The 24,334-nt window shown below is 42.7% G+C and overlaps 1 protein-coding gene across 6 annotated transcripts in view; it reads right to left on the bottom strand.

Moving 5' to 3' along the window:
- GRIA3 (glutamate ionotropic receptor AMPA type subunit 3) overlaps nt 1-24,334 on the bottom strand; it is a 161,602-nt gene that overhangs the window by 32,118 nt on the left and 105,150 nt on the right. For all 6 annotated transcript variants that reach the window (XM_076347331.1, XM_076347330.1, XM_076347326.1 and 3 more), the window contains exons 10-12: nt 22,969-23,175; nt 12,460-12,836; nt 4,832-5,030 (exon numbers count right to left, since the gene is read on the bottom strand). In XM_076347331.1, the coding sequence (XP_076203446.1) occupies nt 4,832-5,030; nt 12,460-12,836; nt 22,969-23,175 (783 nt within the window). The remainder of the gene's footprint in view (nt 1-4,831; nt 5,031-12,459; nt 12,837-22,968; nt 23,176-24,334) is intronic.

Genomic DNA, 24,334 nt, shown 5'->3' with positions numbered 1-24,334 from the left:
TTCAAGTGCTGAACGTGCCCACGAAGACGTGAAAGAACAGTATCACCCTCTCGCAAAACATCAATTAAGAGCAAAATATTATTGAAGTGTCTGGCCAGGCTATCCATGTGCAATGAGAAGTGAAGCCTTCACACAGGAGGCACAAGGAAAGCACGTGCAGGACTCCTCGGCGTCCTCAAGTCAGCTATCACTCCTACGTGTCCTGAAGTAATGGAGCCTTAGCTGTGAATTTCATACCGTGTTGCAAAAAATTCCTAAAAATAGTATCTGAAGTATCTAAGCTGTGCTTGAAGGCTGTCAGCCTGTTTGAGTCCTCCAGGCACTGAGCCTAAAGTCTTTATCGACAGCAGAAGCAATGTCAGTGTCAAACTCTCTACCCAATACTCATGAACATCAGTGCCAGGTAGGAGTAACCAACTGTAAGAGCAGGAACCACCATGTCCAAAGAATCTTTGGCCTTTCTACTGAAACTCCTAACAGGCCTGGCAATTAGTGCCATTTCCAGGAGAAAAAATTAGGAACTGACTTCAGAGCAGCAAGTCGTTACATCTGAGGCACAGGGGAGCCATTGGATAGTAGAGTCGTTTTGTCAGGGACATCCTTGAAACCATTGCTGAGAAAAATACAAAGTTCAACAATAAAGTATTAGTCCTTTGAGGCCTCCTTTGTCCTCTTAGTTTTAGTTAACAGTGATTAACTACATTGGTAACGGTGTGATATGAGCCGCCTTCAATTTCCCACAAAAGGGAGAAGGACCTAATGCAAGATCTCGCTAAATGGTACCTGCCTCAGTATTTCAACCTATAAAGTCTTGTCACATCAGATCAATTTCGAGGATACCTTCTGAAATTTCAGGTTTTCAGTAAAGTGTACTAGCGGGTCAGCTGTGTTCGTCGATGATCAAACACATACTTAGCAAGGTATTTTACAGAAGCCCCTTAACACAGATATCTGCTACCAATTATAAGAAACCACCAAAAATTCAAGAGCAATTTATATTTCTAAATGTCTAGAAACACATTCTGCTTCTACTGAAGTTTGAATACAGCCAAGTTTACATAGGAATTAGTAATTGGTGGTAAAGGTCAGGCCTTTTGAATATATGCCTATTGGAGGTCTGAAACCTATTAGACTGTGGTATTATACTTAGGCTCAGTGCTGAGTTTGGATTAAATGGTGTTATATTGATTTGATGAGCTGCTTAGATATGCTGAAGCTTTAATTGAATATATTAGAAGATGTTAATTCCAACAGATACACCCTTAAAAGTAATAGCTTAGTGATTTGAAATTGCTTTCTAGTACAGGCCTTTGCTGGTTTTCAAGAAAGAGAAAGAGGTATTTTGGAGTTCTTAATCTGAGACTGTATGGTAATAAATATCTAAGGAGAGGTTCTTTCTTTTCCTTTTCAATATGGATGAATACCCTTTGAAAGCCAAAAGGGAATTGATGTAATCTATTGATTGCCATTTAAATGCCTTTATAAGCTAATTAGTGCAAAATGTAAAATGCTTCTGAGCGGAAACAAGCAACAACCATGAAAATACAGGAAGGCTCATTTGCTTCTTAGATATACTGGGGGAACAAATGCCCTGATGCAGAGTCACCAACAGGCGATGAGTGTGAATAGTGTGTGCTGTGAAACTCTTATAAAAAATAGGCTCTCTTGTTGTGAGAACAATGTCACGCTGACAGCAGTCATCGTGCACACTTGAAACAGCAGCGGTGTATCTAGCTTTAATCTACATAGCTGGGATAGCGTCTACCTGGGAGACATTGTGATGTTTAGGGAAACAGCCAACACTATAAAATAGGTCACTAGCTGGAGTCTGCCCAGGTCTGAAGCGGCTGAAAGTCATTACCATCTGTTCATCTGAAGCGAGGTGCTGGTTTCGTTCCAGTTCCTACCAGATAGGTATCCACACTGTAAAAGAAACCTTCAAAAGTGTTCCTAGTTGGAAATGGGGTTGGCAGAAAGGAGCCATGGACTGAAGGCTCTAAAGGAGCTCCTTCTAGCACATGCAGACAAGAAGGTGGGTATCTGAAGCTCATTTATGTGTCGTCCCTCTATGATACATTAGGAGGCAATTTTTCCTTGCTGTTGTCAGTCTGGCACCTTTCACTGGCCATTAAGATCAGTATCTGACTAATATCTTTGAGAAACATTTTAGCTTTGCAGCTCTAGGAAGAGTTATACCCATACAAGCTTCTTTATGGGATCTTGGAGAGACTGTCCTGCGCTTCCTGTGTGAAGTCACGGACCGGCTACAAAGCCAAGGTACTGTTCTTGGTGCCTCTACACATGTGCTGACCTCCTGCTCACAGCCAGGTAACTTCTCCCATCTCTAGGGAAGATTTAGCTGCCTCTCACATGCCATAGCCAGAGCGTGTGTAAATACGCATGGGCAACCAGTGTAAGTGAGGATTGCACTGACTTGCTCATGTAGCCGTCCCCTCAGTTAGAAGCTTCCTTTCTCACTGGGTAGATGATCCTGACTCACTCAGCCAACTGTTGCTTAAATCGGTTAAATGCTGGTGGGGAATGGGCAGAGGAGGGTATTCCCCTCAGAGAGAATAAGCATCACACTGTACCCAGGAGAACTCACGGCTTTTTCTGACTCAGACCACTATCGCTCCCACTGATGCTCTAGTAGTAGTGAGAAAAGCACTTACAGGGTGAAAAGCATCCCAAACCACAGAGCAGGCATAGTCTGTGCAGCAGGCGCTCAGAAACCAAGTGTCCTCTAAGAGTTATTTCAAGTTTCAGCCATCATTACCATCTTACTAAGTAGCTAATAAAGACTGTACAATGAAGTATTTATGTGAACATATGCATTTAATCTAAGGCAAAGCTTTTGCCCTTCTCAAATCAACTGACGAAGACTCTAATTACAACAGTTTCATGGCTGCATCACTCTATTCAAATTAATTACTCTGCAAAAGTTAATACAACTGAAATTATGTTGTGTGCCTTGAGAACACTGAGGAGAGAGAAGCACCTCTTAGGGCCCATTCTCCTTCCCACTTGGCCCATCCGGATCACCCAGAGCAGGCGTTACGCTCCGCTCCACCACTACCGGGGCTCTGCTCTCCTCCTTCCCCATCAGACTCCTCTCCCTGCCTGATGGAGCTGGCAGCTCCTGACAGATCAACCTCATTTACAGCCCCGCTTTCTCCAGCACCAGGAGAGAGTCACAGCTCATCTCAAGACTATTAACAGCACAACAAAGTATTCATACATTTACTAGACTTCGTATCCTTTCACACGAAACACTCATTCCTTTGATCTCTCGGTGAGAAGGGATTTCCTTGTTATGTCAAACTATTAAGGAAATGAAGAAACACCCCCATACAATCCCTCCTTCTGTATTAACGGTAATGAGGTATTCAAAAGAAGATTTTTTTTTTCCCCTAAGAACAGTATCGTGACTGTAAACAGCACCAATATTTCTAATCAAGTTGTGCTACCACCTCCGACAGGTCCACTCAACTCATTTTTGCTGTGCAGATAACACTGCCTCAGGCTGATAATTAAACAGAATACAAATTTTTACACACTCATGTCACCCTTACAAGGTCAGTGTTTATCTTACAGGATTTTAATAAAAACAGAAGTTGTCGTGATGTACCAGCCACCACAGTTAATTAAGAACTACTGAGTATCTATTTTTATATAAAGACATTACATATAAGGCCGAGTAGAAAAGCTTCATAAAATACCTTTGCATTCACTTCCAGCTTTACGTCAGATTTATACATACATGTAAGTGTGTGTGTGGTCATGTATTGAAATTTTAAGCAAATTCAAGGAGCCATCAGTATTTATTCAAGGAGCCATCAGTATTTAATCAGCCTACAGCAGCAAGGGTTTTTTTGTCTCCCTCCTCCCTCACGCTTGCACCTGGCCAGTATGCGTGACAGGCAACAATTAGTCCTGCAGCACTGACCACTTTTCTATACAAAAAAATGTTGGTTTGAATGGCATCTGATTGGCACTGCTGAGAGAGAACCAAGAGCTCCCTGAAAAGAGCTGAGCATTTCAGTTCATCCTTGGAAAGGCCAGAAATAAGAGCTTTTCATGTCGCAATGTTTTTAGATACATAAAAGTGGTCCGAGGTCATATTTAGAGTTTTTAATGACCCTCATCAAACTCTCTGCAGTCCAGCTTGTGGCTTGGCAAGTGGAGAAAGAAAGGACGATCTTAAATAGAAGTGTCTACTTCCCCCTACGCCCAAATATTGCAAACCCAGCATTTCCCTAACCAAGGTGGATACACACCAGTGTTCCGGGGTACGAACATTTCACCCCTGACTGCTTGATACAGCCACGGCCAGATGCTGGCGAGCAATGACAACATAGCAACAACTGCAGCAATCAATGTACCATATAGAAACGAACGGCAACACATGCCTCCCATCCCCCTTCTCATGCTGGCAAGTGAACACCGATGTCGGATGGCATTAACGGCTGCCAGCTGGGCAAACAGAGCAAGTAGGTCAAGAGCATCACTCCTCCAAGAGTTTTCTTTGCTAAATATTGTGCTAACGACTGCATTATTGTTCATCAGACCAAGGTTCTGAAACTGGTGTTAAAAAAACCCTTCCCGTGATAGCAGAGGTCAGGTTTTCCATCTTGAGATGTTTCAGGTTGAGCAAACCCACCCATTTTTGATAAAATGCCTTTTGATATTAAAATCTGCACTCAGGCCTGTCCTGATTGCACAAAGCAGCTTTCATCAGAACGGCTATGACAGCTGGGTAGAAACAAACGACTGAAAAAATATTAGGCACTTACAGTTTAGGAAAGCTCTAATGGAGATTTAACAGACTTACTCTAAAGAATTCTTTGGTTGAGCCTGAATCCAAAGTGCCATAGGCTATTTCGGTTTGTTTAGCCAGGTCCTCTGCGCTCTCTATGGGAGAAACCATCCTTTCCACCGTAAGGAAGGCAGCAAGATTAGCAGTGTAGGAAGAGATAATGATGAGAGTGAAGAACCACCAGACTCCTCCGACAATTCGCCCTGAGAGAGATCTATGGAAAAACACACATCGTCAAATTGCTTTGAAGACATTCCTTCATTTTCTTTTTTTTTCATTGAAGAGAAATTCACGTGCACAACCCTTTTGTTCAGATCCTCCAGGTCCCTGTGAACAGGCGGACTGTGAGCCAGTTCCTGATAGCCTTTCTCAGGAGAGCAAACTCGGCGTGCACCTGGTCTTACCTAGTTAAACTCTCCAGTCTTTCAGTGAAAACAAGGACAGTCAATTAAGAAATAATTCATCTGAGCCAAGCCCATCGGAGGCTTGGAGAGGAACAAGCTCTCCTGACTTCCGCAGACCCTTTGCTGAAGAAGTCTTTTGCCAGAAGACTTTTGTCTTCTCTGCTTGCCCAGCCTCTCCCTGAGGCTGGATTTGCCTGCTGCGATATGCCAGCATCGTGTCTCTGGGGGCTGCCCAGCTTGGAGGACACGAATGTACCCTTTCCTGCATCGACTCTCAAAATGTAAGATGTAATAAACTGCAAAAAGGAATCTGAGTAAACATGCAAAGGAATAAACCAAAAATGATCCAGTATCCTTCTCTCATCACAACCTAGCAGGAATTACAGACCGAATCTGCAATATTGAAGTGAGGAGAGAGGCTGGTTTATGTTTTATGTTAATTAAAATTTGCATGTTGCACTGTTCCAAGTCAAGTGTATTCCTGCTTTATAACCACCAGAGCAACAGAGAAGGAAGCAGAAAAAAAATTGTTCCATTTTTGTTGTTTTTTGTGGGTTTTTTTGTTTTTTAAAAGAATACCATAAGGACTAAAAAAAAGCCTATTTGTAAACATATAATTACAAAATGCCTAGCGGTCAGGAGGTCTAGATCCTGTCAGTAAGAGCTCTTGATGCTTTAAAGCAATTGAACATCAGGCTCAAAATATTTGTTTGGGGCTGAAGGATGCCAGTGCCCTGCCGCTCAGCTGGGTGGGGAATTTCACCGCCACGCACAGTGCTCATTCTTCAAACACCGCATGTTGACCAGGAATCATTTCAGGAGCTGAGACAAAGCTATTTCATATGTTTTCCCTTAACTCTACTAATACCAGTGGAGGAAGACTCAATCCCAGATACATTAAATCCGTGGAACCTGGGTGCTGTAGTCCTCAGTTTGTGTGAAGGGAAGAAATAGAAAGCAAGAAAACTCTTACCTGTTTATTTGCTTCCTTCAAGCCCCTCAGTGCCATCCCCAGACAGTGGGTACAAGTTGTCCTACCAACAGATGGAGACAGGAAAAAAGCAAAAGTCTCGTGATGTGCCCCCACCCACCCACACAGGGGGGTTAGCTGGTAAACTGCCTAGTCTTGGCCAGAGCCTGAGATTGCCTGAGCCATTAAAAAAAACCCACTAAATTATTAAGAAAAAAAGAAAGAAAAAAAAAAAATCCATCCAACATTAAAGAACACACCAAAGAAAAAAATTCACCAACACAATAAAAACAGAGAGAGCACTCTGGAATAGGTTAGAGGAATGTGGAGAAACAAACTAAGAGGTGAAGCACTGCTGTTCTCCACTCTCCTCTGCCCAAGAAACTGAAGCAGCAGCTCCCACCGAGAGGGCAGATGCAGGCTGGTTCCTATGGATTACAGCATGCACCACCTGCCAGCGCAGTTAGCACCCCAGGGACTGCTGCATCAAGTCTGTACCAATGTGCAAGGCGGTTCAGGTGGTTATAAAGCTTAGGGAAGCCTGAGGAGTGAGGACCTCTTTGTCCATCAGGAAGCAACGACTTTCGAGGTGTGAACTCTGAGAGACGTCGCCATCGCTCTGGCCTGCGTCTGCTTCCTCAGGGCAGGCACGCATCCGCCAGATCACCAACAAGCGGAGGAGGCTTCCCTGCCTTTCTTGAGGGCCTCCCAAGAGGATAAAAGGCTTCCAAGTTTCAACCTGTGCTGTGCTGCAGCTGTGCTCGCTAACAGAGGCTACTGAGTAGCTGCAAAGTTAAGTTGCAGAAATATACATCCAGAATAATGTAGTAAGTCAAGGAATCTCTCTACTTTGCTCTACATTCTTTGTAGGTATCAAGTGAGTATCTTGGGATTTTACAGACGGCTAAAGTCCTTTCTGGCCAGCTCCCTTACCAGTTAGGGTCTTGGCTTTAGCTGCTTTGTAAAACTCTATACCCTACACACCGAATCAGCCTCTTACACGGGCTGACGTAATTTTAGCCAACTACAAAGCAGTGCCTGCTGAACTCGTCGCGTAAGGCTCCCTTTGGAGCCAGCGGAGAGAAAGAGAGGAGACAGACACCCTCAGAAAGAGATTTATCTCACTTGCTGTAGTGTGGGATAAGTCTGAAGGTGCCCATCTGTCTCATGACTTTGGAGGGAACGGAGATGCCTAACTAAAACACAGCCTATTGCTTTTAGATGGCTACATCAGGTGAAATTCATCTCCCTTCTGTTCATTCCTTCACTACATACTTTCCATCTTCAGAGAAGACCCGGAGTTGAATTCCTCCTCCCTGCAGTGAGGTGGACAGTTTCAGAGCCCGAAGTCTGGCTAGCAGGTACAGCAGATGAAACATCCACTTGCATACAGCACGACTAGCTTTATCTGGGGTTTGCAGGTTCCTGTGGACCTCTTGCTTTACAGTAGGTCTTGAAATAGGAAGATGAAAAAAAGACTTGCCAGGATGTTTAGATAAATTCAATGGAACTATTGGGAACAAAAGAGTATGTGTTCATTTTCCCTGTAGTTTCCCACAGGAAAGGTTTTACTTGCATTGGTAGCTGCCCTTTCTGTTAGCAGGACAGATGGGTTGCTGGGATGAAGAGGTGCAGAAGACAAGCATTTCCAAACCAGTGAAACCTCAAGCTCACACTGCTGTAACAACGAAAAGTCTGTGTCGAGCTGCATGCTCATACAGCATATTACACACAGAGAAAGGTAGAAACATCTTGCCCCAGAGATCTTGCAACCTGCATGAACCAAGTCAGACAGATACAGGACAAAAAATGGAGAAGAGCTGAGAGGCAGGAGAAGGTGGGCATGGCTGGATCCCTTGACGAAGAGGGCACTTCCCCGAGGGTCCTACATGCAAGAGAGGGGTCTTGCTAGATGAGGACCAGAGTTGTTCCCGGAAGAGTTGAGGTCACTTGAAAGAAAACTGGATGTCACTACAGAGCTGTTTCTTCCAGGGTCTTCCAATGAGCACGAAAAGGAAGATTAAACAGCTGCTACTACAAAGCAGTCTGGGCTGACATAGCTGTAATTGGTGGTAGCACAGGCTGGGGCAAAAGAAAAACAAAACAAACCACAAAGCCGACACTGAAGGAAAGAAAGACAGACAGAGAGAGTTGAAGAACAAGAACACAGACGAGCGTGGCCTGGCAGCACCCTTGTCCAAAGGACCCCAGGTCCCCCCGTCCATCTGCTGATATGAAGACTCCTTATACCCACTGCAGGGGCTGGTGTAGAGGGATGCGGGAGAAAAAGGGTTAGTCCATAAACACCAGGCTGGTAGTAAGAGAACACTTGCATGGTTTGTACTGTGAACCACAGAAATGTTGTCTATTACTCAGATAATAATTATAGAAAAATCAATCACAGCTTTTAATACCAGCGCCACTTTTTCTGATGAAGACATACCTGTCCAAGTGCACAGTGTTGTAATTTAAAAACAAACAACTAATGCTTTATCCCAACATGTTGTTTTCCAAATTACCTCAATAAATAGATATATTTGCATGACATTATTTTAAAGTGAATTAGCATGTTAACAAATGAGAGGCGTAACAAAGACCTGGAATAACAGAATTATAACTCAATTATCAAAACAAGGTCAGACGGTGTTTTCAAAAGGAAGTAAACAGGAAGAGTGCATACCTTGAGAGGAAATTTAAAAGGAAGCATGGAGTCAAATGAGAACAAATTAGTAACAAGAGAAAAACAAAAAATAAATATTCAAATTCACATTCAGTTTCCAGGAGAATAATACATTCGAACAAAACCTCATTTATTTATCAAAATAGCTTGAATTTTGTTTCTACTCATGGCCATAAAACATATTTGATTTCCTACAGTACACAGAAATAATATGCTTCTCACACTACTCAATTTTTAATTGGGCTCTTCTGATCGATACAAGACGGCTGTTATATTGACAAATAACCCTGAACAACTTTGGTGTAAACTCTCCTGTTCTAGAACCCCTTCATATTCTGAGCACACGTTACCTGGTACCCACTAAGCTGGGAGCTCAGTCCCTTGCTCAGACGCCCAGCCAGCCCTCTACCTCTCCTGCCGGCCCCACGCGGCCCGGCGGCCCTCGCCTCAGCTGCTGAGACAGAACACAATAAATAATAGCATCTCAAGCGCTGACTTGAGATGCTTCCATCACAGGAACTGGCAGTGGGAGTTTCAGAAATATCTAGTTACCCAGCTCTCATTGCTATTTTGAAAGTCCCACAAAGTCATTCCCATGGCCTTTAATAGGAGTCTCTCGAGTCTGTCCTCTGCTGCGAAAATAGGGATCTAGAAATACACTCTTAAATGACCAACCTCATGAGATAATTTTTAATGAACCCCCTGTCTTTTTCCATCAGCAATTAATTAATCTAGCCTCTTTGTTCCACATGAATAAAGAGCAAAATGAAAATACATGCTCTCATAGAGATTTCAAAGATATTTTCGCTCAGAACAGTGTTACAAATTTGACTGTGTTTTCTCCTGATTCCATTTGCCGTACACATCTTACATTAAAGCAAGTTTAATAATCTACTTTTGATCCATCGAAAGTGAATTTTCAGTGCTTTAGCTCACTAGGCAGAAAACACAGCGGCCTTTGATAGCGGAACAAAAGTGCTGGAACAAATGTTGATTCCATCAAGGGATGCACTAACCCCCATTCTTTGGCTGCTATCTGATTCCATTTAGACGACTCCTATTAAATACAGAGAGGAGAGTATAGGGATATATCCTCTGGAATATCCACACAGCATACTCACCAAGGATAGATCTAACTAGTCATTAGATGTCACAGCTGTTCCACACAAAGGCAGCTCAAAGAGCCTTTATCAGCAAGTACAAAAGTGATCTCTCCAGACTGCTTGTCGGCATCTCTCTACAAGTGCTGTACGCTCTCATATAAGAAATTTATTCAGACAAAACTCACAATGGAAGAATGAAGCCCCTTTTAATGGCAATAAAATAGTATGAAACATTCATATAGTCAATGTACTGTGAATAGCGTAACCTTACAAAGATACGGATTAAGAATGGAATACTTAGGAATAGTCCCTTATATGGAAAAGAAATTTGACATTTAATCAACTTAAATCAACAGGAACAGTGTTTCTGGAATTTAAACCAAGGTACTAAATTTCTCTTTTTTTCAGTAACAATGCACGTAACTGCCTGGAATCTGTTATCATGAAAGATAACAAAATAACTGGACAACATCTTCAAACGAGGGCCATGTATTAATACTGAGCTAATAGCTTCTGATGGACAGATAAAACAAGCAGGTTTACTGCTGTCTCTTTTTTTTTGGTAGGTATTTCCACGGCACTTATCATGGTAGTATTGAAAAAAAATAGAATATGTTCCACTTGTTATGTAAGGTAAATGGCTGAACATGTCAGAGAGTCACATGAGAGCGTAACAAAAATCCTATGCGCTTCTATTTAACTGTCAATAAACAGACCTAGCGGAAACAGTGCAATGCCTGCAGCTTTCCATGTGATGTCCCAGTGCTTATTTCCCGGTCCTTTATATTGGGCACACACATGGTCAACAGCAATTTAAATGTTATCACAACTCATCACCTTTAACAGCAAGCAGAGAGGCAACGTTTCAATACAGAATTCAGGCATAAAGCAGAAACACAGTATATAAACAGGAGGAGAAGGCCAACAGCTATAACTATACAGTGAGGCAGCACACCCAAACACTGATAACATCCAGGCGAAAATGTGTGCGTGTTTTACGTAGGATATATATGCATCTGTGGATAAGGATGAAATCTAATCGCTGCTATCAAGACTTTTAAAACATACGCATGACTTGCATCAAATACGAACTGGCATACACCAGTATCTCTGAAAGTCCTGGATTTCGCTGCGATCATTAGGAGATCTGAATGTGCAATGACTGTGAACTCAAAGGATCATTATTACATTGTAACAGGCAAAATCATGATCCTTTCCATGAAACTTCATAGAAGTTTTGTCACTTGCTTCAGTGAGGCTACTCAAGATCCCTACCACTATACGGACCAGGAAAACCTGGTAACTTTTCAAGGATTCAGGTATTGAAAAAGGTACACAAATACGGAGATCGACAAGGTGCGTTCGAATATAAGTGCTTAGTTAGAAAAGATCTGTCTCTCTTGCCTTAATTAGCAACCTTGTTAAAGGGAAAAACTGCGTCCTGTTTGTACTAAGCAGGTATTTTTAGTGATTGAAATAGCTGTAAACTGGTTATTAAAATATTGTCATACAAAATATAACTAGTGCTCCATCAGTTAGAAACTAGGTAATTTTACTGCTTATCACAGGCACATCACCAAAGTATTTTACCAGTGTAAATGTAGAAACATTATATGTATTATTCAAAAAACATTTGTGGTATGCATTGTTCAATTAGAGAGAGCTTCACTATTCTCCGGTGGTTTTCAAAATGCTTCTTTTAAAAAAGAAATATAATTCTACAGTAGTTAATACCAGTGCTCTGTTAAATTGGAACTAATATCACACGTTTTACTACAGCCTTATTCAGAAAGACTGTCTTCAGGAACAAAAAAGATCTTTATGGAAACTGGCAATGCTTATTAGGCCATATTGACTATGAACACAGGGACAACTGATTACACTGGGTTGAAATAACGATACACGTGCAGGGTAGTACACAATGACTGTTAGAGGGGCACATATGGAGACCTGAACATACGAAAGATGGTGGTAAGCACATTAGTAATAGATGAAAGGATGGTTCAAGAAGAACAAAACTAGAGAAATCAGGCACAAAAGAAAGCAAAAAGACTAGCAGAAGCCATGACAGGAGTGGAGGTGTTTTAAAGTGCTGTTGCATGTGACTTTTTAAAAGAAACGATTCTTATTTTGCAAAGCAGAATATGTTATATGCACCAAGGAGATGACCGTAAAATGAGATATGCAGCAAAAACACGGTAGCCCTCCAAGCATTGCTGAAAACAGAAAACCCTATGCATTTTACAGCCTCAACATGGTGTATATAAGTTTGGCAGAAATGCATAAATGGCATTATAAGGCAATGCCACTCACTCTGGAGGTGAATGTTAGCAAGCATGGTGGCTTGATGATGCTTAGCATTGAATGGAATGTCAAAATAAAAAATTCGGAATTAAAAAGAAAGTTGAAAAAGTAACCTATATGCACCATGGCATCAGAAAATGACCATAAAATGCAAAAAGGTGATGGAGTGATATGGAACAAACCTTGGAGAAATATCGCATCCTTGCTGCATAAAGGCACCCAGGGAAAACCAAAGGCTGTTAAATATTCCAAACTCATTTGGAGGGTCGGGAGGATTCTGAGGGTCACGTGGTTCTTCACTGCTGTCTTCCAAGTGCCATTCGTAAGGGCTGAATCTGCTGACTAGGAAAAGAACTACGCTGACGCCAATGTAAGCAAAGACTATACACATCCAAATTTCATAAGCCAAAGGATCCAGGAAAGAGAATACGCCCGGTTTAGATTTCTGAGGCTTCTTGATCATGATGGAGATGCCCAGGCTCATAAAGGGTTTGGAAAAGTCTATGACTTCTTCTCGCACCAATGTTATGGTGAGGGGGGCAACAGCTATATCTGCTCTCTGAAAAGGGAAAACAAACCCAAGTTAGTTACAAAACAGTTGCAACGTAATCACAATCTAGAGTCTCAGGCTAATGAATCAGATGATAAATTACAAGAGTGAGCAGGAAACATTTTCTTTGCAGCCTATTTTGCAGTCACTGAAGTTAAGGACTACATGATATTGATAGAAAATTATTAACAAGAAAAATTACAATTAAATCTGTGCAAGGGCCTCACGACAGAGGCAGGTGTGTACCAATATGTATTTATGTTTCTATTAAGTTAAAATGGATGAATAAACACTACACAAACTGGGCAGTGAGTTGGCAACTAGAACAATGTCATTTTCTAGTAATGGTCTGTATCCATCCATCTGTCTTGAAGACTTTGGGCAAATTATGTGTTTGTTACATTTTAATTTTCTCTTTTCCATTCTTTCAGCAAGTTCTCTTGCCTTACTGATTAGTCCAGGATCTTTAAAAGGAACCTAAGAGAAGTAATCAGTCACTGAATTTCAGCTGCATTTGGGCGCTACCACTCGTATACTCCTTTGAAACCCCACTGCAGTAAGGGACAGAAGATGGTAAAATAGTAGGGTGATAGGAACCAGATAGCCCACCCTTTCTGTGGTCACCAAAGAACAATAATACAGATTTGTGAGTCCCTGGGAAGTAAATAGCCTGGGTTATCTAAGAAGAATGCAAAGTAGTCTTTTTCAGTACTATGTATGCCATCCTATTTTACAGAACTTAGCTCTATAGATCTTAACATAGACCCTGCTCTGGGGCTGTGTCATCTGGAAGCACAATTTCATCTCGTTGCATCTGTCATTCACCAGCGTGTTGGTATACCCTGAACCAACACCCTTCCCTTCAATCAATACATCTTTGCTGGATTCCACGGGAGGGTAAGAAAGTGAAGTAAAAAAAATTACTTAGTTACCTCATTAAAAATAACATTCCAGAATAGACTTTCAACATATTTAATTGTATCTGTATTTCTATGCCAGAAAGATTCAAGTCATCCTGTTTAGATAACCTAGCCTTGATTCAGCCAAGTACTCAAGCAAGTGTCAGCATTTGCAACGGAGGCGACTAGAATGTTAAAAAAAAAAAACCCTTTTCATTTAAAAATTATTGTTATGAGAGTCTACATACCTACACACACTTTTTTGTAATCTTCTATTTTAAACACTCTAACTATTCATGTTATTGATACTTTTAAAGATGGCCTTTCATTGGTAATTAAGAATTTCAGAAAGAAAAAATGATTCTTAGGGAACGTTCAACTTACCAGGACCTAAACCACTGTGCACCTTTTAAATCAGATTTTTGTTTCCCACTAGTAAGTATGTATCTCTTTCTGGTGGAAAAATAAAACCTGATTAAGTAGAAGTTTGAATAAAAGTTAATAGGAAATGTTAATAAGAAGTGATTAAAATCTGTGCCATAAAATGATTGAATATGCCTTTATGGAAATCTGATGGTGATGTACGTGACTTTCATTACTATCTGATTGGTTCCTCCTCCTAGATAGTTGGTTTGGGTTTTTTTTTTTTCAGTTTAATAAGCAGAAATGGTGAAGGCTTCTCATAAGGTTAATCTCCGTACCACACGCTCAGTGCCAGCTGGTGCCTCAGTGGCACGGTGCAGCCATGCCCGAGGCACTTTCTCGGTGTTTTAAGACCGAGGCTAATGGAGACTTGTCAGAGCGAGGACTGGCCCTCTACAGCCCTTCCCACAGCAAGCCTCCCTCCATGAAGTACCCGTCTGCACACACGACCTCTAGATTTGCTCCAGCCACTCAGGAATATCTCTCAACAGTTTGTATTGGCATGTGCAACTACAAGGTATGTGTACAAGTTCACTGCTTCGAGTAATCAGATAAACCATGCCTGTGCACGTAAGGAAGCCATTCGGAAATCATGGCCCTTGGCGTACCCTCTCACAGCCCTCCTCAGCCCCTTTAGACATTCATGCGTACTAGGACATTGCCTTTCCCCTTGAGTGACCGCTTTCCTCAAGGAGAAAACCCTCACCTGATTTGTGGTCACTTACTGCAAAAATCTAGCTTAACGTGGCTTGAATATAAAAAATGAAAATGCCGGCTGCCTTTGGATGCCTGGGTGTTTACTGGCTTTGCAGATGAATGTGTTAATTACCCAAGTAATAAAGAGACTTGGGGGGGGACACAGGTAGAGTGTGGTAAAGGGACCGGATGATGCTGGAATTTGTTCACTGATGAATTCCCCCAAAACATATATTTGTCTTGTAGCTGCTGCTTGTTGAGCTACTGTTAAATATGAGATGTCTGCAGTCAGTAAGTATGAGATGCACACAGCATATCAGTTTTAAATGTAGTCAGAGTCCACGGCTGGCTGGAAGACTAAGCACTTTGACCGTGGCTACTGTATTTCGTGTTGAACTAATGATGTACTTACTTACAAATTAATCCTTATTAGAGCAAGCTTAACGGACCAGGACTCCTGCAGAGACTTAGCAATGATTCTACATGCAGTGAAGCTTAGGTGGGAAGCAGGTGCCTTACTGCCTGGCACTTCTGCACATGGACAGCCAGCCTTGGAACAGCTCGTCAAGGTAGGAAAAGGCTGGTTCAGCTGTAAGAGCATTTAGTTTCTGTAGCATTTTCCTGGACTTGGAGAAATTTAATTCTCCCAAAGTAATATTTTAATTGCCAAAGTAGACACGGCGGACCTCTTCCTAAGAGCTGATGCAGCATGCAATAAAGTCTGTATCATCTCCTTCATGAGCAGCTGAGTTCATGCAGGATGTTCCTGTGGGTCTTTGGGAGGATGAAGCTGATGCTGTGCTGAAGCACAGACAAATCAGTTTTTAAAAGCCTGATTGTTACCATGTCCTCATTCATATCATACAGTACGGATTTCTTTGTAAATGATTTAAAATTGCATTTTCATATTACAAGGGATACAAATATTTATTTTTCTGATACATTTCTGTCTTCCTGCTTTCCTACCATTTTTGATGGCCGTTCAATATATTTGAAACACCAACAAACACCCTCATGCTTTAAATGAATATGGCAGCAATTGTTTTCTGCAGAGGGAACAAGAACAGGTTCAGACAGAGGGTGTCAGGAAACCATTGACAACGAGGGCACTGAGAGTGGACCAGCTACAATCCAGCACCCGAGCCTGGTTCCCCACCACTTCCCTGAATATCAGTTGCACTAGAGAGGTTGAAAAACAGACCGCTTTTTGCTTATTTATTTAGAGATACAGTATTTGAAATGGAGAGCTTATGGAGAGCTCCATGCACCCTAAAGGATCATTAATAATTGCAGCACAGTTGTGAATTTCCCTCCCTGTTATGGCTGCAGATAAGCAGAACCCATAAAAATTGAGCTCGAGTAAAAAAGAACACAACCACGACCGCAAACATGCCCTCCCCGGTGCAGAACTGGAGGGGGGTTTAAGAACCTCAACAACTAAGCTTTGCTAATCACTCATGACTAATGGCGTTTCAAACATTATCTTCACTGCATTTGAGCCGGGCAAGAAATGTCATGGATTCCTCTGAGGCTTGTTCTGTCTTTGCCTACTAGTGTGGGAGGGACGGATTTAGAGAGGACATGCAGCACAGAGGCGCTACCCACTCTGTTCAAAGCTGACCCCAGGGGGCTGCAAACCTCAAGGCTCTTAAGGGGAGGGAGAAAAAATAGCAAATGGAAATATCCCTCTACATGGAGAAAGAAAAACTATAAGATGTTCCACCTCTGTAATCCAAAAGGAGGGATCAAATTCTGCTGCTTACAGACCGAAAGATGAATCTTCCTAACTTCAAAGCCATGCACTGGAGACAGCAAGAGATACAGGCTATGCTCCTGCCTGTACATGCTTCTGGTCATTCATGCTTGCAGAACTGAACAATTTCTTTGCTAGTGTGTCGCTGTTCAAGAAGTGGGTCTGGGCTACAGTCTCAAAGCAAGTACCAGTGTTTAAATGTGCAATGACATTTTTCCTTTGAGGACTTTTACCCGAGTATTTTGTCTTTTGCTGCTCTTATAACACAGGAATATTTCTGCTACTCTTCTCCTCCCTGTGTGACGGGAAGCCAGCCAGCACTCAGACTATGTGCCGACCAAAGCAGAGGGACACTGCCCAATTTCCATCGGGAGCCAAACCTCCAGGCACCCCAGAAGTGCTGAATACAGGTACACAGTGGTGTCAGAAGAGACTGCGCTGGAATGACGACTGACTCTGAGCACATTTTAGGACTTCTCAGTGCAGCCTGAGGTTTCCACGTATCAGAAAAGGGTGTCAGACAGAGCAACACATCACCTGTGGTATCTGCTGGTAAAAGCTACCTTGTAAAGAGAGTCCAGTATACCCAAGGATATCAGGGTGCGTTGAGAGGCCAGGTCATGGGGGCAATGTGTTTTTAACACATTAGCTCACACTTATTTAAAAACAACAGCCAATATCTGACTATCAACATGCTGCATTGAAATCTTAATGTGTATTAGCTGAGCAGTGTAAAAAGGTATCAAGGTGTTAAAACTGCAGTTGGCCTTGTCTGCCATAGTTTGTCAATGTTAAGTCCACGAGTGCTTTATGTGGATGCCCACAGTTCCTTCTGAGACACTACTACTGTGTGCAGATGGAGGAATTAAGGGTACACCTGCTTTTTGAGCTGTGGACATATGTGTGCTTCCTCTGTCTGTGCTCGGACGCAGGTCAGCCGAAGTCTGGGACCACATCAGCGTGGCTCTGTGCCAGGGCTGCGGTCCTGTCCTGCGGCGCAGTGCCACCATGGCTCAGCGGCTGCCTGGGCAGGGACCAGGCATCTGTCCGTGCGTGTACAGGAGGGTCGGTCTGAGCCGCAGGGCACCGGCATTGCACGGCTGCCTTTGGGCACTTGTACTTGGGCTTCCCTCCTGTAGAAACCAGGGGTGAGGGGTGAAGGGCGAGCTTCTCCTGCTCACGGCACAGTCAGGCTCTGCCACAGACTAAAAGCACATGGGACGTTTTGAGGAGAATTAGGAATCGAATTAGTCTTCCTCCCTGCTACGATTCAAAGGCTGTATATGCCATCTGTAGTCTTTCTTCTGCTGCTGGGAGAGCCAGAGAGGCCAGCGCCACGCGAGGCTGGTTAGTCTGTTAAAGGCAGGGAGATGTGTAGGTGGTCCCACTCTGACAGACTGCGGAGGCTGCCTGCGTTCGGGGGACTGTCTGTCCTTTACATCCCTGCTTCGTTCCTTTATGCTATTTTACATATTGAAAGGTTTTTATACAGACCTTTTTTTACCTGATGAGAGTTTTAAAGGCTGTAAGGTCTGGCTGCTCCTCCCACTCCCAAAGCATTTGTAGTTAAATTAAGATCTGTGTTAAACCTACTGTCAATTAGCCTCAGCGATGTGAAAAGCATCAGGCCCGAGGAGGGAAGGCTTTCCCTGGCTGAACAGTGAAGGAAGAACAGCAGCCTGCTTTAAAAGGGAAAGAAGAAATAAAAGCCTACAGAAAGAGGCTTGCCCTACAGAAGAGAAAAAACGATTGTCTAGTGCTCAGCAGCTGGTGGGTACAAAGCCCTGAGCACCGGCCTCGCGGGGTGGGCGCAGTGGGAGGTGCTGCTGCTCATCAGCCCGAGCGGAGGGCACATCGTTAGTGGGTGGATCACTGGAGGACAGCACTCGCCTTGCTGGTTTGCTTTGCTGGTTAGATTTAAATAGTAATTTGGTCTCCCAGAGCGAGAATGATTTAGCTACTTCCCTCTTCTACAATGTCCAGGAAAAAAGCTTTACCTATTTGCTATTTTTATTCTGTCAAAAGTTTCCACTACGTGTTAGAAATTTCTCTTAGTTTAAAAAATAATAGAGCTTGAATTGGTAGGTTTTTTTCTGGTAGGAAGAAGAGTCTTATTTTGACACTATCAGAGTAATAGAGCAAAATCAAGGTTTTCTTCAACCTGAACTGACATTTTTGTATTTATGAAAAATCAAATAAATTTCATTTTCATGTCAAATTTTATTATTATAATTATTAATTATTATTGCTATTATTACTACTACTACTACTACCACCAACATTTGAAAATTGCTAACAAACCACACGCCCCTGTCAGCTCTTCTCTAACAAGTCTTCTGGGTTCTCCTGTCTGAAGCAAAGGAGTTTGGGACTATCTGTTCGGCCAGAACTCCCTGCCTCCAGGGCTGCCATCCCTATGCTGCCAAAGAGCAGCATGGTTCTCTGTAACCAGGTTCATTTGTACAGCCCATTGCAAAGCCACAAGGAAAGGTCCAAGAGGGCCAGCTGAGATTGTCCTCAACTTCGGGGGGCCCTACGGCACAGTAGACTGACGCCCTCCAACCAGCCCTGATGTGCTATGAGACAGGGGAGGGAGAATTTCTAATGAGAAGTATTTTAGCGTGTCTATCCCCAGGTAATGTGTAACTCTCGGGACTGTTGCTGTTAGCCTAGTTAATGCAGACCTCTGGCTAGTCTTACACCGGAGTCAGGGCTGTGCCGGTCAGCCTCAGGACCCGCAGTGCTGTGACACAGCACCGCTGTTGCTTTGGGTACAGTTCAGTGCACACTGAGCCCCCTCCCATCCCTCCCTCCTCCTCACCATTCGGAGCCCAGTGAACTGGAGGCTGCAAGGACCTGGCTGCACTTTCTCTCCTGACTCTACGCTGCATTCCACAGGAAGCAAGAGCGACAGTAACAACAAACTGGCACGAACCAAACATTAATTACAGTTGATTAGGGTTTTGGCATTAAAATGACAAGCCATTCACTTCCTATGACTGTCCTAAGAGCAATTTTAGAAAAGAGCTGTATGCATGGGGCTATGCAAAAAAGGGCACAGCATTCAAAAAGCCTCGTAAGACTTCCCAGCAGTGCCAGGTGGTGGTGAGAAGCCTGTTGGGTCAGGAATATGCTGTGTTTGACAAATGACTAGTCACTGTTTATCACTTGAGACAAATGCAATCTAAAAGATTGTGTTTTCTGCCACAGCTCAGTTCAGCTGCTGGATAACTGGTACCAAAACCAATCAGGCCCCTTTTATCCCCCCATGCCTGTCTTCCATACATGCTAATAAAGGCATTTAAAATCTAATCTCCCTCTTGTCTTCCCAAAATGGAATCCAGAGGAGCCAAATATGACAGTCATTTTGCAGACAAAGCTCACAGGGGCATTAGGAGAAACGTACAGTTTTAGTTCCCTAATAGAGTTTTAAGCCCCTGAGAGCTAAAGGAAAGTCAGCACGTAAATGAGGCACTTGCTCCAAATAATTAGCACTTCTAGAGCACTTTTCATCTTCAAAGGGCTTTGTGCACATCCTTGTGAGTGTGGTACGCAGCCCCCTCTCAACAGATGGAGAAAGAGGCCAAGGGTATTTCATGATGTTTGTGAACAGGGCTGGGAAAGGATCTGGAGCACTGGTGAGGTTTGTACTCAGAGTTCAGGGGCTGTTTTCCCTGCTTACAGAAAGCCAGGTGGATTTCTGTGCAGCTTGCCAGCACTGTAGTCCAGCTCAGCAGGACGGGGAGCTAGCTCAGCAGCACTGGGTTGTAAGCATTAACCTGAGTCTACAGTCAAACCTCAAGGGACGCATCTGACCTTTGAATAATTGAGCACTGCAGTGAAGAGGCTTCAGTAACTGAGCTCACAGCGCGAGAAGAGGAGCTGTTGGGGGTCAGGGAGGGAAACATTCCTCAATTTTTCATTAATGAGAAAACATGGGTGAAAACTCTGCTTCAGAATACAAAGGAACTGACCTTTTTGCAGGAGAAAATGACAATGGCAGGGCGGGTTTGGGGTTGTTTTAACGTATTGTCTATGGTGCCTGCGAGGCTGTTTTTTGCTGGTGTGGAAAGGTCACAAGTATGGTCAGGTCAAGGGGAAGTGGCTAGGGCTCAGTTTGATGCTAAGGAAGCAGAGCTCTCGAGCTCAAGCTAGGCTCATCCCAAGGGGTTGTGAAAAAGGCAGCTGCAGCCAACCTGTTTATCTCAGAATGGTTTGGTAGAATCATGGAATGGTTTGCATTGGAAGGGACCTCTGAAGGTCACCTAGTCCAACCCCCCTGCAATGAGCAGGGACATCTTCCACTAGATCAGGTTGCTCAGAGCCCCCTCCAACCTGACCTGGAATGATTCCAGGGATGGGGCATCCACCACCTCTCTGGGCAACCTGTGCCACTGTTTCACCACCCTCAGCGTAAAAAAATTCTTCTTAGATCTAGACTAAATCTACCCCCGTTTAGTTTAAAGCCATTCCCCCTTCTCCTATTGCTACAGGCCCTACTGAAAAGTCTGTCCCCATCTTTCTTATAAGCCCCCTTTAAGTACTGAAAGGCTGCAACAAGGTCTCCCTGGAGCCTTCTCTTCTCCAGGCTCAACAACCGCAACTCTCTCAGCCTGTCCTCATAGGAGAGATGTTCCATCCCTCTGATCATGTTTGTGGCCCTTTATCCAAGAAAAGGCTGGGTTGAAAGAGGAAAATGGCTTACATTTGCGAGCCCTTAACACAGATGGATCTTGCATCGTCCAGCAGCTGCACAGGCTAATCTTACTTGGCTCAAGTCCCAGAGGCAGTGGCCCATATCACACCTTTACTCCTCTGGCATAGACAGTCCCTGTGCCCTGGCTGTTAGCAGTAATTTCAGGTTCTCTTTTGTCATGCCTTTTGCATATGGTGTGATTACTTTTTTAAGTGAATAAACTGTTTCACTGCTTGTCAATAGCAAATATATCAAAAAGACACAATTACAGCTAATATTTCTTGAACCACACACAGGGAAACTGAGGGTTTAGGTTTCCACTGCAACATAATTATGCTTGGAACTAAACTAAACCTTTGCTTCAGAGGTTCTCAATGTACTTGTATTCTCTAATAGAGGTAACACCGGTTTCCCAAATCGCATAACTGAGGCATGGGGAGTTCAGAAGATTTGCATAATACCAAACCTCAATGCAACAGGGAAGCTAAGATATAACCCAGGGGTGCAGACCCCTGGTTACTTTCTCTAATCGGTAAATTTCCCTCCCTCCCCTTAATACAATACTATGAGAACACTGTTGCTTACATAAAATATTTTGAAGTTGAATAGGCTACTAAGTATATAATACGGCATCAGGACTGACTGCTCCAGAATAAGAAAACTTTTGCGAGTCTAGCAATTACTTTAAAAAGACTGGTTCATTTTAAAAGAATTATCTCACCAAACATTTTGCAAGAATGATGATATGTTATCCCAAGGAAATTTTGAGGTGACTTTTAGAAATTACACTCAGCCATGGAACAAAAGGAGGCAATGGAAATATTCGCTTCTGCTCAGATATTTTTAATAAAGGAAAGCTTGTTAAAAATAAACTGTAAAGAAGATTTGGGCGGAATCACAAATCATCTCATTAGCATTTGGGGAAAAAAAAGCAAAGATGAAATATCAGCTTGTAAAGTCTTTTCTGCAAAGCCAATTTTCTCCCCCTTCCATCTGGTTTATCTGTATTCCAAAATTCTCATTTTCAAAGAAGTTTCTAAAATGGCAATTCCGGACTGTTTTTGTTCTTACTAAACAAAGCAATGTATATAAAAATATAAAGAGGAATGCAATGAATTAGACTTTTTTTTTTTTTGTCTGACAGTTGATTTTTAAAGCCAATCCCAGGGTTTAAAAAGGAAAAAGATGTGGGTGATTTCACACCTGCATTGCTTCTTACCCTGAAAAGCAACCATGGGCCTAACTGAGTCTTTAGTCTCTGGTCAAACACAAACTGACATCAGTGACCCAGCAAGGGCCAGCATCGCAGGATCAGACCTTAAACGGGAGGGGCACCCCCCAGCACTTACAAGACTGATAGAGAAAAAGGAGACATGGCAAATGCACAAGCAGCATATGAAGGGCAAACTGGAAATTCTGCTGTAGACAAGAATTTGAAATTTGCCCAAGGCCACTTCTCAACATTTTGTGGACTTTGATTTGGAGAACAGCAGTAAAAAAGTGACACTTTCCTGCAATGAAACTTAGAAAAGTAGACTATAAAAATGGCACTACAAAGAAATATCTAGAATTTTAAAGGTGGTATTCAAACAGACAATCTTTATTTTGCAGTTTATTAACTTTGAGCATAACTTTTTATAAAGAACATTAAAATGAAGGTTAAGAGAAACTTACCCCATAGACCAGTTCACCCACCATGCCATTCCATATCTTAGTCTCAGGGTCCCTAGCTCCATATTTCCCATCTCCAACAATTGACAGTTTGTATTTTATTCCAACATGTTTTGCTATTTCAGAAGCTAAGTCTACACAATATCCTTCATATCTCTCATTCCCTTCTAGTTGTTCATGGTTTTTCTTATACATTACATATGGTGATTCCTTTGAAACAAAAGTAAAGATCAAAAGAATGTAAAATACAGCTTTAAAACATACAAAATGAGAGCTGTTATTATCCTTTATATTACTGGCAAGTATTTACAATATTTCCTGCTTTGGTACAGAAAGACAAACTTTTGCAATTTAAAAATCCTTGGCTGATCCTACAGCCACACATACTATTGATTTTAATCCTAGTATGGACCCATTGAAGACAACAGGACTATTCCACTTTAACTAAGTTACACTTTTGTTTGCAGGATTAGGCCTGATTAGGCAGTCAATTAGCATCACTGTAGTAATAATTCAGGTTTTAGTGTTTAAAGAACTGATATACCCACACCTGTACCATCAAAACCATTTCCTAAGGCCCCAGTGGCCTAGAATGGGGCTCTGATGGAGATATTTCCAAAGCAGCCTAAGGGAAGCTAGGCTAAAATCCTCAGCAGCAATTTTTGTCACTAAATTCCCTTAGCCTTCTTGGAAAACTCTAGCTGAAATGCTGATTATATCTTGCTAAATCCATAGGAGTATAAAATACAGTGCTTCAGGAAATAGCATAAAATTGGCTCATGCGTAGTAGAATTGTAACAGGCATAAAAGTCACAAACAACACTGTACAGAGCACATCGGCTAGAGGCGTTGGGACTGACACAGGTGCTGCTGTTTATGAGACACAGGAAGAGCTTTACTCCTTTGGAATTGCATGGGCATAGGTCGGTTTTCACCCAGTGCTAGAGCAGTTCCAGTTCTCTACAGGCTTCAGTGTGCCACCCTTACTCAGTCCACAGGGGTTGAGTTTACAGGAGCTGTACCTGAGTGAGGGGTGCAAGATTTGACCCTACAGCAGGAAGGCCAGATCCTGCAGTCATTTACATACATGCAGAATAACTTCACTTATGTGAGGCGTTTGATTGAGTTCAAGTGTCTGAGAAGCAGCAAAGCGCAATGTTGAGCTCAGTGAGCTCCTCCTCGGAGTAAACTCATTGATACACATAGAAGTTTGCAGGGTCAAGCCCTCAGTAGGTCTCTGGAAGATACTGAACTTTTCAGTCACTTGAAGTCACATAGTATTCAGCATTTGCCTCCTGGCAGGGTGTCTAACACACCTCAGGAGCCATGTGTCTTGTTTCCTAAACACAAACACACTAAGAACATAAAA

Source organism: Aptenodytes patagonicus, chromosome 9 (assembly GCF_965638725.1).
Source record: "Aptenodytes patagonicus chromosome 9, bAptPat1.pri.cur, whole genome shotgun sequence".
NCBI lineage: Eukaryota > Metazoa > Chordata > Aves > Sphenisciformes > Spheniscidae > Aptenodytes > Aptenodytes patagonicus.
The sequence above is the reverse complement of the archived record's forward strand: the minus strand, read 5'-3'. Positions and strand labels throughout refer to the sequence as shown.